The sequence below is a fragment of the Kogia breviceps genome, chromosome 4 (assembly GCF_026419965.1).
Source record: "Kogia breviceps isolate mKogBre1 chromosome 4, mKogBre1 haplotype 1, whole genome shotgun sequence".
Classification (NCBI taxonomy): Eukaryota; Metazoa; Chordata; class Mammalia; order Artiodactyla; family Physeteridae; genus Kogia; species Kogia breviceps.
Window position 1 is genome coordinate 143457816 of NC_081313.1, and position 13041 is coordinate 143470856.

A 13041-nucleotide genomic window follows, 5' to 3' on the forward strand; every position below is an offset into this window, starting at 1 on the left:
TACTCCTGGCCCGACCCTTTCTCTGCAGCTTAACCTCCTCCCCTTCCTTGGGATGGAGGAGAGGGGACATCCAGCCGGAAGACGGGAGTAACCCAGGGGGATTTGCCCAGGATTTGGGGAGCCCGGCCTGCAAGAGGAGGGAGGTCCATTCATGTTTTTACTATGACTGAAACTGGACCTCAAGTCAAGAAGCCAGGGGTTTGAGCCTGGGCCGCACTGTTCCCTCCCTCGGGGACGTGGGCCATCAGTTCCGTCATCTGTGCAAGAGGAGAAGAGCTGTTTTCAGGGAGGCTGGTGAGAGGCTCCCACCAGGGTGGGCCTGGTGGAGTTGCATCGTGATGCTCCTGTAGCCAACATGTGCTCGGCCAAAGCAGGAACTACATCTTGGTCCCTAGAGACAAACCACTGATTCCACCTGGGGCTTAACTGAAGAAGCAGTGATCGGTTCCAACGCTGGAGGAAAAACTGGCGGGTTGGAGTTCAAGATATGACACAGTACTGTACTTTATGGGCTTTTAAGGGCTTTTCAAGGCTAACTCTGACCATCCTCTGTTTCTACCATCCCTGCCAACCTTAGAACTATGTTCTTCACGTGGTTCTAAGAGATGTGACTCTACTTTTGGTGACAGTTCACTTTTTAAATGAAACTAACATGCTGGTCGGTGTAGGGTTATTATTAGTATCATCATCATTTTGTGATTCAGGAAAATCGAGTCTTTCTATTACCAAGAAGCGATGCCCTCGGTCCCAGCCACTCCTAGGCCTCTACTTTCATGAAGAGGGGCTGACCGCTCCCACCCCTCAACCCCACTCACTGCCCCCTGTTGGTGTCCCATCCGTGCGTCATGACCCCTCTCCCCCATGTCCCATCCTGTCATTGTACGTCCGAATTTGATGCAGTCTCTGCTTTGTGTTCCCTCCTCGTGTCCCACCTGGAACCTCCCAGCCCTCATGCTGCTCTTCAGGTTTCTGCTGACAGCGGAGCTGTGTGGGCCTGTCCCCTCCAACACACACTGTGCCTGGCCCGGCTCCAGCCAGGAGTGAGGCCAACACTAGGAGGAGAGGGCAAGGAAGGAGGGGCTGGCTGCAGGCTGCTGCCTTGCAGGAGTCACACTGCCCGGGCCAGCTGGGGCAGAGGCAGGGGCTGTGAGCATTTACACTGGAAATGCCCAGTGAGCCACCTCCATGCAGAGGCCCTGGATGGAGAGGACAGGATCTAAGGCTTCTGGCACTCAGAGGCTCCTGGATCTTGGAGTCAGAAAGTCCAGACTTAGACCTGAGGACCCTTGGAGAATATCCAATGCCTCCCACTGGCAAAGGCCTACCCGGAGGGCATCTCCAGTCTCCCCTCTGCTCCCCACACAGAGCGGCAAAGGGGAGCAGCCTCCTGGCCTCTCAGATGTAAGTGCTTCCAGGATAAGCCTTTGAAGAGCCATCAGGCTGTGGGTACCTGGAGACCTGGACAGAGGAGAGGGCCTGCACTGGGGGTTCCAGCCTCTTCTTTACTAGTAGCTAGCTGAGCGACCTTGGGTGGATCGCTGCTCGTCTCTGGCCCCCAGGTTCTTGTCTGCTCAATGCAAGTGTCAGTCTTGGCCTGTGACCTTCTATGAGTGTGAGCCTTTAAGGCTCCAGGCTTAGAACTGAAAGAAGGAGAAGACAGTCTACATGTTCCTCTCTCCTTCCGTTGGTTCCACAGTTGATTATACAGGGGAAATGACAAATCCCCCCAGAGCTAGAATAGGCTGAATGGCAGGGCCCAAAGACTCGAATTCTGGGCTCAGCTGTGTGTCTGTCTTTGCCTCAGTTTCTCTATCAGCATAAAGGAGCCGAATAGGCCGGTCACTGGGAAGCTGTAGGCACAAGTAGGACTTCTGAGGCCACTTAGAGGAGTGGTTCCCACACCTGTCTCTGCTTTGGAATCACCTGGGGATATTGTTTAAAATAAAGATGCCCAGGCCCCAGCCCAGACCTAGTTATCAAACTCCTTAGAGGGGGCCTGGTTGTGTATATTTTGGACAAGTTTCCTGAGTGGCTATGACACTCAACCAAACTAGGAGCAGGGTCTTTTCAGCAGAGACACAGGAGGAGTCTAGGAGGAGACATTGGGCCTCATCTGCAGACCCGAGCACCTTTTGGTCCTTCAGGAGCTTTGGATTCTGGAGGCCTTAGGCATCTGGTATCTGAGACCCAGGATTTGTTTCCTCCATCTGAACTTAGCATAGGGGGAGCCCTGATCCAAGAGAGGCTTAGCCCCCAGCTTGGTGGTTGGATTGTTGAGACCCAGGCAGCTGTGCACGAGGCCCCAGAACTCTAGGCTGAGAGAGGCCTGGCCCTGCCAGGTCAGCTGCTGCTGGTGGCCCTGACTCCTTGTCCCGATGTCGTTGTCGGCAAGGGACCACAGAGGATGGCCCCGAGGCCCATCCTCCTTCCACCCCTCCCCTGTTGTTTGTTCCTCTGCTCCCTGCCGTTTTCACGCTGTGTCTTTTCCTGTCCCATCTCTTCTCCTTGTTTTTCCAGAAAAGAAAGTCCAGTTCCAGCGTTCAGTTAATGGTGAGTGTCTGCCGTCTCCCAAACGCCGGTAAATCCTGGGCCTCGAACCCTCGCTCCTGCCTCGCTCCTGCAGGCTACACTGGGAACCCGGGCGGGGAGAGGGTGCTCAGGGTGTGCTTGGTACGTGTGCCTCGTGTGACAATATGTGTGTTGTGTGTGCGTGTTGTTGGCGTGTTTCTGTTGACACCTCCAACTCCATGACCCAGGCCAGCAGCCTGATGGTAGACCTGAGAACTCCCTCGGATGCGAAGGTTGATTTGAACCCCATCCCACATCCAGCCCGTGGTTTCTCGCTTCGCCTTGCCCTCTGCTCTGGAACTCAGCTCAGGACTTGGTTTGTGCCACTTGTGGCCACTGGGGGGCTTGGTTTGGCCGAAGTAGCGGGCGCCGTAGAGGCCCTTCTTGAGCTTCTGTGAGGCTACCCAGGGCCTGCCGGTGGCAGAGGAGCCACCAGCCCCTGCCACCGTCTAGGGGTTTCTGCGGTGGCATGGTGGCCCATGTCCCTCTTCTTCTGATTTCATTGCTGTCTCCCTCAGTTGTGTGGTTTTTCTCCCCCTGAAAAGCCCAGCCTCTGTCACACTGGGCCTCCCACCGTCTCTCTCTTCCTCTCCTGCCAGTGTGTGTACTTCTTCCCCATCCTGTGGCCACCATGTGCCTCTCTGCCCTCCATACCCCCTCTCTGCTCTCTCAAGCAGATAGGGCTCAGGACCCCCTTCCAGAAAGGCCAGGGCTCTCCACGCATCCACCCCTTCATTCGCACCCCTGTCCCCGCCACCAGCCACCTGCTTAGTTGGGCCTGTCCCCTCCTTAGGCTTGGAAGTCTGACAGGGTTTTCAGTGCAGCATCTGGATGGCAGAGCCAATGAGGCTTACGGCAACGGGGCCGCAACATCAGGCAGACCGTACCTCTTCCCGCTTGATAAGTGGGCCTCACCACCTCCCGTGTTCTCTTTGGCAGGAATCTTCAGAAAGCACCAACACCACCATTGAGGATGAAGACACCAAAGGTAGGAGGGGTCTTGCCATCAGCATCTGGGCCCCCGGGCCTCCTGGCAGGTCCCCTTCGCTGACAGTCTCTGTCCTGAAGGGACCCCAAGGCCAACTTTGTGTCCTGTTTCTCTACAAATAGCCTCGCTTTGGCTCCTTATAGACTGGGTACACAGTGGGGTGCCATTTCCCTATGTGAGGTGCCTGGATGGACTTTTCTCATGGTAACAGTAATGTATTGACTTTTAACATGTATTAGAAAAAATTAATTTAACATAGTCAAGTCATACATGTATCATAGTAGTATACATTTTCCTTTTGAAGTGTTTTTGGATTTAAAATAAAACAAGTTGATTTTAAAAACTTGAGGTAATTATAGAAAAGGAAGGGAAAACAAAAATGTATCAGTAGGAAATTCAACAAACTGGAATATGGGAAACACTGCCTAAGACCGACCCAAAATGCAGGGGCTGCTGTAGCCAGTGGCTAATAGTCTTCACAAGCCCTCAGATGAAATGGGCAGCAAGACCCCAGGTAACGGTGATCTGATAGTAAGAGAGGAAATAACAGGATGGTAATAGGAATAATGGCTGCCTTTTATGGGGTACTTGCTGTGTGCTAGACCTGTTTCAAGTACTTGATATTCACCTGAGCTTTACAACAAGCTAAGAAGTAGGTACTGTGATTAACCCCATTCGACAGCTCAGAAACTCAGGGGTTGAGTAAATTGGCCCAAGGTCCCAGAGCTGGTAAAGGGAACAGTTAGGATATGAATCCAGGCAGTGTGGCTCCAGGACCTTGCTCAGCTGAGGAGACCTTGGCATGTGGAAAGATGCTTGGAGCTTGGAGGAGGGAGGATGGAGCACTGACTTCCACCCAGGGGACACCAGATCCTTGGATGAGTTAGTGACATCCTGCTGTTCTGCCCGTACCCAGCCCTTCTTCTTCCCCCAGGACAAGGAGACCGGCAAGGGAGGGGGTTCTCACACTCAGGAGTGTGTCAGAGATGCCTGGGGAGTCTCTGAAATCTAGAAAAACAGCATTGACCTGGAGAGATCACAGCTGTGCCAGTTGAGATATTTTCAGGAGTTTAGATGATCTGCTTCTAAAAGAATATACAATGATGGGGAAAAGAACATTTTATTATGTAATAAATATTTTTGCACAATTGCCGTTCAGACTTATTTAAGGCAGTTTTGACGCACTAAACGCCGTTGACTGTCTCCTGACTCTGCCACGGTGTTTGGAAGACCAGCCCCACCCTATGTGTGTCCCTCTCCGGTCATTCCCATCTGGGGCAAAGCAGGGGCAGGAGATGGTCACTCCATCACCATAGCCTGGTGCTAGAGCAAATCAAGTGTCTACGAAAGCACAAGGGACAACTTTCAAAATGCATTATCTCGAAGAATTCCCTTGGGATCAGGTCAGCATTCTAAGTCCCTCAAGTATGATTTTTAACCATATTCCTGGCCCTGCTCCAGTGGAATCTGATTCCATAGGTTTGTGGTGGGCCAAGATAGGTTGTTTCTGAGACATTCACCATATCTGAGGCTCATTGTAAGGTGCTGGGATTTTTGAGGAGACTTGTTGTGGCCTCGAAATCCTGGTCTAAGAGCAGACAGGGTCTGTGGAGGCAAACTGACTATGTGATTCTTCATTGGAGTCCATCTGCTGGGTGACCTTAGACAACTTACTGAACCTCTCTGAGCCTCAGTTTCCTTAACAGTAAAGAGATGATAGTAGTATCAAGCTCAGAGGATTGCTGTGCAGATGAAATGAGAGGCTGTGTCTAAAGTGCCTACACAGTGTTTGGCATATGGTCACTGTTTAATAAATCTTAATTTCTCTTCTTTCAAACTGGAGCTTATGGTTGAATGACAGGAAGCCATATGACGTTTTCTTGGAGCATCAGTTTTACTCAAAGATTATTTTAAGACAAATATTTATATGTTCAACAGACAGAGAAATGTTTGGAATAGAATGTAAAATTTGTGTGTGCTATTAATGTAAAATGTGACCCATTGAAGACATTTTGCACCTGGGGTAATGGCTCTGGGTTACATCCCCGAGGCCTGACATTTACAATCATTATCCTCTGCTTTAGAGATATCAGGATGGGAACATTTGCTAAGTCTTGAATTTTAGTTCACGTATGCCCCTTTTAAAGAGGGGAGGATGGGGCTTCCCTGGTGGCGCAGTGGTTGAGAATCCGCCTGCCGATGCAGGGGACGCGGGTTCGTGCCCCGGTCTGGGAGGATCCCGCATGCCGCGGAGCGGCTGGGCCCGTGAGCCATGGCCGCTGGGCCTACGCATCTGGAGCCTGTGCTCCGCAATGGGAGAGGCCACGGCGGTGACAGGCCCGCGTACCACAAAAAAATAAAAAAAATTAAAAAATAAAGAGGGGAGGATGGAATTTCCATGGCAGTCCAGGAAGACTCTGTGCTGGTTAAGACGCTGTGCTTCCACTGCAGGGGGCACAGGTTTGATCCCTGGTCAGGGAACTAAGATCCCAGACGCTGTGCAGCATGGCCCAAAAAAATAAAATTTAATTTTAAAATAAAATAAAATAAAGAGGGGAGGCTGAGGCCTAGAGAAGAGAAAGGGCATGTCAATGTTATTAATGGTAAAACTGGGACCCCGTTCCCTGCCTCAGTTTCCACACATGTAAAAGGCCATGTCTGATGGAAGAGATGCTGGCTCAGCCAGGAGCTTCTCCCCCTGTTTGGCAAGGGAGAGGAACTCTGTGCCTCCCCCAGCTTCTCCAGGCCTCAGAGAAAGTTTCCAGAGAACCATTTTCTGGTGTTAATTTGTTAAGTCTTCTTACTAAGTGAGAATAGCAGCTGGTGGGGTGGATTCTGACCTAACATTAAAGTTAATTAGAAATGTCATCCTCCAGGGAACATTTTCCCCTCAGCAAAGAAAGGGACATTAATATTTCAGAGCCCCTCAGGCTTAATACACAGGCCTCTCACCCTCTGAGCTGCACGGGGTTCTGCCAGACTTTCTCCCCACCGCCCTATCTCCTCCTGGTCAGCTCCTTGAAAATTCGATTTCCTCTCCAACCCAAAGAGCTGCCTTAGAATCTGGGCAGAGACATTCTGGGAAATATCAGTCAGGAATGCTGATCCCATCTCAACCTTCTCATACTGTGTGACCTTGAGAGAGTGCCTTAACCTCTCTGGAGCTTCAGCTTTCCCATCTATAGCGGAGCCCTCCTGGTTGTCTGGGTGAACACCTGGCAGATGAGAAATGCCAGAGGGTGCTACTGAGCAGCTGCTGGATGAATCTTTCTTATAGCAATAGCGATAAGGGCATGGGAGGGGCTCAGAACCAGAGTGAATTTCTCCAGATTTAAGGAGCACCAGACCCCCAGATCTTTGGTCCCAGAGAATGAAGCTAGGGAGAGTCCTGCCTGCTAGGCTTCAATTGTTGGCAAACTTGGTGTCCTGAGTGGCTGGAGGCCAAGTTAGGCACGGTCTCAGGCTGCATTAATAGAGGTATAGTGTCCAGAATTGGGGAGGTGATAGAGAGTGCTACCCTAGACCTGATATTCTGCAATATTCAAGCCACATCAGGGATAGTGTGCTCACACTCAGAGAGGCAACTAAACAGCTTAAGTACCCTCGAAAATAGATGACCAGCTTGAGCCAGATCCTGCAAACCACATGCCTTCAGCCCTGAGAAGAAAAGACTGGTGGGGGAAGGCACAGAGTCTGGAGAAGCAGGTACACACTGAAGGATCCCAGAAGGCAGACCAGAACTATAACTAGGGGCTTTTAGGGAGAGATTACAAACTGAAAGAAGGAGGTGGATGCAAATGGCAAAAGCTGTCCAGCAGTGTGGTGGCCTACCCGGCAGGCTGCAAGCCCCAAAGTTCCAACCAAAACTGAACCATCATATATCAGGCTGCTAGGAAGTGTCCCTGCCCGGGCTAGAGGCTAGAGACTGTCCTCAGGGAGAACTTCCAATTCAGAGCTTTCCAGTGATGATAATCACAGCGCTTGCTTATGGAGTGCCAGGCACTGCTCTCAGTGCTTTACATAATGCATCATTATTTACATAAGTGAGTTGATATAAAGGGCTTGGAACAGTAGCTGGTTCTGAGTGAGGACCATATGTGTGTTAGTTATTTTTATTGATATATTCTTAACTCAATTCTCAGAACCACCCTATGAGGTAAGTACTATTAGTAGCTCCATTATACATATGGGAAACTGAGGTAGGAGGAAGTATCTTGCCCAAGGGCACACAGTTACCAAGTAGCAGAGCCAAGATCCAAACTCAGGGGGTCTGGCTCCAGAATCCATGCCCTTGACCACTTGACTAGCCTCTCTGAGACGGTGGTGAGAAGCGGCCCACAGGAGACAGGGCATTAAGCACGGGCTCGTGGAATGTCAAGTGGGAAGGGTTCTTAAAGCCGTGCAGAGAAGGTAAGGGAGGTGGCATGGGTCCCATGGCCAGCCAGGAGCATGTGGATTCTCTCTGGATCATCACCCTGATTTCATGTGGGAGCAGCTGGAACGAGGTATCTCCTGGTGGAGGGGGGTTTCTCCCCATCCTCAATCCTCAGCTTCCATGAAGGAGGGCAGAGTTGACCAGTTGACCGGGCTGTTGGGCTGGCAGAGTTGACCAGTTGACCGGGCTGTTGGGCTCCTAGGGACGGAGGCCACAAGGCAACTCGGGCAATTCCAGGGAACAGGGCAAGACCAGCAGCCCCAGACCCTGATTTGGTCCATCCGCTCGTTCATTCATTCAAGCTGCCTCCGTCTCAGCCCCAGGCAAGGCCCCAGAGTCACCCCGCTGACCTCATGGTCTAAGACAGATGCGTTCCCAGCCCTGGTGATTCTTTGCAGAGCCAGGAGATAAAGAATTAGTGGCTCACTGTGGTGACTGACATTGGAGATAGTAACTTCAGTGATGTTACGTCTACTGAGCACCCACCACATGCCAAGAGCTGCGCTGGACACCGGGCCCTGCCCTGAGGGGCAGGTGGTGGGAGGAGAGGGAGATGGGCTTTGGAGCTGCACAGTCTGCTCGGGGCAGTTGGTCCACTGAAGCAGACTATTTCACTTGTCGCCTCCACGGTGACTGGAGCTTGTCTCTGACCGGGAGGTGAGAACCACATGAAATTGTGCTGGGAGGCTTCAAAGATTTGCAGCTTGAGCACTGGCGCAGTCACTCACTCCATAATGAATGCCTGGCCAGGCCTGCTCCAGGCTCCAGGGATCAGCGAGCCTCCATGGAGCTCATATTTGAGCTGGAGAAGAGACAAACATGTGGGCCCAACACATCACGGAACGTGTTGGAGCTCCTGGGCCCTGTGGAAAAGGCCCTGGGCTGGGGGCCAAACTCTGCACCCAAAATGTTCTATGTCCTTGGGCAAGTCACACCTCTTACCAAGCTTCTGTTTCCCCAATGTTGGATAAGCAGGCTGGGTCCCTGGTCCCCAAGAGTTCTTGCGGCCTGGATGTCCTGTGATTCTTTGTTTGTCCTCTGGGCCTGAGGTGAGCTCCCCAGTGTGGGGGGGATGGGACGGCCCCTGCAGTTGGTGAGGAAAGGGGCAGGGACAAGGCCTCCTCCAGGAGCCGTCTCCCTCCCATGCTCCCAGACTGAGAAATGGGCAACATGTCCACCCATCTCCCCTGAGGCTGCTCCAGCAGGCCAGCTCACTGACCGGCTTGGAGGTTAGGCTTGAGCCTGGGGGAGGAAGGGAAGCAGGCCTGGCCCTGGGAAACCGCCTGAGGCTTCTGGGAGGATAGCGCTGCTGGGAGCCAGAACATTTGGCTTCAAATTCCTTCATTGCTGAGGCTCAGTCTCCTCATGTGTCAGATGGGGGGAAACTGGCCTTGCCTCCCCCTACCCCCCAGGCTGTGAGGGGCAGATGCAGTAATGAGTGTGGGAGGATACAGAAGGCAGCACTTACAGTGTGTACCTACTATGTGCCAGGCTCTGGTCCAAGTGCCTCAGGCACATCATCTCATCCCATGCTCATAACAACTCCAGGACGAGGGCATTGTCATCTCCATACGATGGACCAGAAAAGAACCTTGTGCTCCACGGGTGCACAGCTTGTAAAGACCTGGGCTGGGACTTAGAAGAAGCCTGTCTGGTACTGAAGCCTGGGTACTTTACACAACTTGTTCAGCACTGAACGTATGAGAGGTGATGGTGTCCCCATTTTACAGATGGGAAAACTGGGGCTCAGAACATCACACACCTAATAAGAAAACTGATGTCTAATCCTCTACCAGGGAGACAGCAACTGTTCGTGGTGTTTCAGTGGTGGACAGGGGAGGCCAGGTGTCAGCAACTGGGATTCATTCTGCCTAGAAAGTTCTGGAAGGCTCGGTGCCTGATTCCTATGGGCACCCAAATGGAACAAAAACTGACTCAGACCTAAGGGATGAGTAAGCCCTAAGCCCTTCCTCAGTGGCCCTAGTTTGGACCGTGGGGGAGCCCCTGGTTTGTGGTTGCTGGTGACAACCTCCACAGGTGACCTTGCTTGGATTCAAGTGGCAAAACAAGGTAATGGAGAAGCATAGTTTGGAATCAAGACCTGGGTTCAAATCAGGCCTAGAGCCAGAATCATGCATGCTGTTTGGAGGCAGAGGCTGCCAACTAAGACACTGGCTCTGCCCATTGTAGTTGAGGGAACTTTCACACTTTTTTTTCACCTTTCTGGGCCTCAGTTTCTTCTTCCATGAAATGGGAGTAATGATACCCAGGGACAGTGTGAGGATAAATGAGACAATCTCTTTGAGGCCCTCAGGTGCCAGGACAGGGTCTGGTGCATGTTAGGGGCTCAGGAAACTGTGGTTGGTGCTGCATCCCCAATCACTATCGCTATTATTTCTCTGTGTTCCCTCCTGCCTTACAGTGCGGAAACAAGAAATTATAAAAGTGACAGAACAGCTGATTGAAGCCATAAGCAATGGAGATTTTGAGTCCTACACGTGAGTCGGCTGGGTCCATTCTGCATGTCCCGCCTGGATTGTTGATCAGGGGGTGCTGTTGGCTACCTTTGGGGGTCCTTGTCTCTGACCCTCATTTACTCACTCTGCATGTGCTGTGAATCAGGCTGAACTCATATTTCTGGTTTGCCTTCAGACTTTACACTTTCATTAAGTTTGCTGTTCACAATACTTGTCTATAGCTCAGTTCTGCTCCTATCTTGTTCCCCAGGAGGAACTCCAACAAAACTCTTTTGCTTCCCCAACGACAGAGCGGGTGGGTCTCCACCACAACATGGGCCTCCTCAGGAGATGAGCTGGGAAGGAGGGAAGGGAAGCAGGCCCCTCCTCAGTCCTGCCACATGGGCCTGGGGCCTCACCCTGGACCTCCTATGACCTCAGATGGGCAGGAGCAGGCAGGAACCCATAGGGTTTGTACCTCCAGTGAGTAGGAGTGAGCAAAAGAACCTCCAGAAGGAATCTTAAATCCTCTGGGGATAAGGCAGAGTGCACAAAAATAGCATGATATGGAACAGGTGGTATGAGACATCCTCTACACACCTGATCAGCTGTTGGAGGGGCAGCTGTGTACAAAGGCTGGGCTGGACCGCCCCCTGGTGGCCACCCTCAGCCTTGCTGGTCTGGCCCGGAAGCAGGCCTTCCGCTGTGGGCCTGAAGACCCCACGTATGCTTTTTGGTGGACAAAAGCTGCCAACTAAGGGCAGAATGACCTTTGCCTATTGGGTTCAGGTGAGATGGGAATAACTGGGCTGGGCTTTGCTCCTCTGGCAGCCTGATCTTGGTTACCACTATGTCCAGGAGCTGAAGTTTGTCTCTCAAAGGCTTGGCAGCCCAGGCACATCCTAACTGTGGGAGGGTTTCAGCAGCAGCGGGTGGCAAAGCCCCAGCTATCTACTGATTACCTCTGGAGGAACAAGGATCTTGGAAGGTGCAGGTGTGAGATAGAGGCCGCTTGTACATGTGAGTGTGATGCACTTGCCCACACTTGTGCACGTCTGTGACTGCGTGCACAAGGGGTGTGCACGGGTGTGTGTGCACGTGTGCCCCTGAGGGTTGCATAAAAGCATAGAAATGCGCTGTTGAACCGGTTTTGCATCCAGTCCTAGAAAGAATTAAGTCAGCCATGAGAGAGCCCGAGAGTGGCTCTGGAAGGATACAGCCAGGGAGAAAGGGAAAGAGAGGTGGCTCCTATGGACCCCAAGCCTCCCACCTCTGTGATGTCACTTCTTCTGACATCTGCAGCCCAATCTAGGTTCTGACCACTTGCCATGACCTCTGGGGCATATGGTGCCGAGTCTGGCCCTGCATCACCCTGGATAAGCCCCTTTGTCTCACTGAGCCTCAGTTTCTCTACCCGTGCAATGGAATTGGAGCAGAGGGTCTCTGAGTCCCTTCAGAGGCAGGGACACCCAGAGACCCTCTGGAGAAGGGCTCCTCTTGGCCGGGGGCTACTTGGTCTTCCAGACGGTCAGGGCTCAGACCCCCAGCCTTAGAGGATTCTGGATCTGGAAGGGTCCCGAGCATCCCTTATGGTCTGAGCACAACCCCGCAGCTCCTGGCTAATCCATCTGGAGAAGCTGAGGTCCTGAGTGCAGAAGCGAGTTGTCTGGAGTCACAGAGACAGGGCAGTCAGGGCAGAACAAGGGCAGAGCGCCCTGCACTCCCCATGGCATCCAACTCAGACGATGCTGGCCCAGTGCCCTCCTCCACTGCCTTCAGTCCCTCCCCGTGTCAGGATCTTTGCTTGGCCTGGGGTGCTTCCTATCCCTGGCTTCATTGTCATCCTCACAGGGGTCCATGTTGTGTTACAGAAGATCCCAGAGACCTAGGGGTGGGGGAGACAGTTTTTTCCTTCCTCTGTCTGGCTATCAGGGTTTCCCAGAAAACAGACCTGAGTGGGAGCCCTGAGCCGAAAATGCAGAGCAGTGGGCCTCCTCGGCCGTGCCCTGTGCTCCTTCCTCCCAGGCATCACTTCTTGGAATGCTGTTTTCCTCATCTTACAGAAGAGGAAAGTGTGGCTCACCAGGAGGGCTGCTGCCAACAATAGGGCAACTTTGTTTACAGTAGCAAAAAGCGCTCCCTCCAGGGACACACCTGCTTGGTGAACAGAAGTTGCTTCACTTTAGTGAAGGAAAATGTCTCCCCGCCCAAGGAAGACCATTTAGGAAAAGCCCTCTCTGGATGGATCTGCTGCCCTGGGCGGGGGATGTAATTCAGAGAGGAGCGTATGGGCTGAATGATCCCCGCCGGCGCCTTGGGGCAGTGTACAATGCACGACATTCTTGGTGTTCTTGCTTAGAGAGGTGAAGCCCCTTGCTGGGGGTCTCATAACCTGTCAGTGGCAGAGCCACGACCTGGACCCAGGCTTCCCAGTTCTCAGTGGCACTAGCCAGTCAGCAATGCCCCACACTGTAACTGGACCAGCCCTGTCCCATCCGCCAACCTCACTGATCCTGTGAGGTGGGTGCAGTCACTTTTATTTCACAGGCTTGCCTTCCCGGGGTCCAGGCCCCTGGAATTTAGAGAGGGGCGCC

At 52.5% G+C, this 13041-nt stretch overlaps 1 protein-coding gene across 3 annotated transcripts in view; it reads left to right on the forward strand.

Moving 5' to 3' along the window:
- The window catches only part of CAMK2A (calcium/calmodulin dependent protein kinase II alpha), a 65984-nt gene that overhangs the window by 45377 nt on the left and 7566 nt on the right, over positions 1-13041 (forward strand). For 2 of the 3 annotated variants that reach the window (XM_067032079.1, XM_067032078.1), the window contains exons 14-15: positions 3508-3556; positions 10414-10489. In XM_067032079.1, the coding sequence (XP_066888180.1) occupies positions 3508-3556; positions 10414-10489 (125 nt within the window). Of the gene's footprint in view, positions 1-2517; positions 2551-3507; positions 3557-10413; positions 10490-13041 lie in introns of all 3 variants that reach the window. The other variant, XM_059062394.2, reaches the window with a different exon arrangement.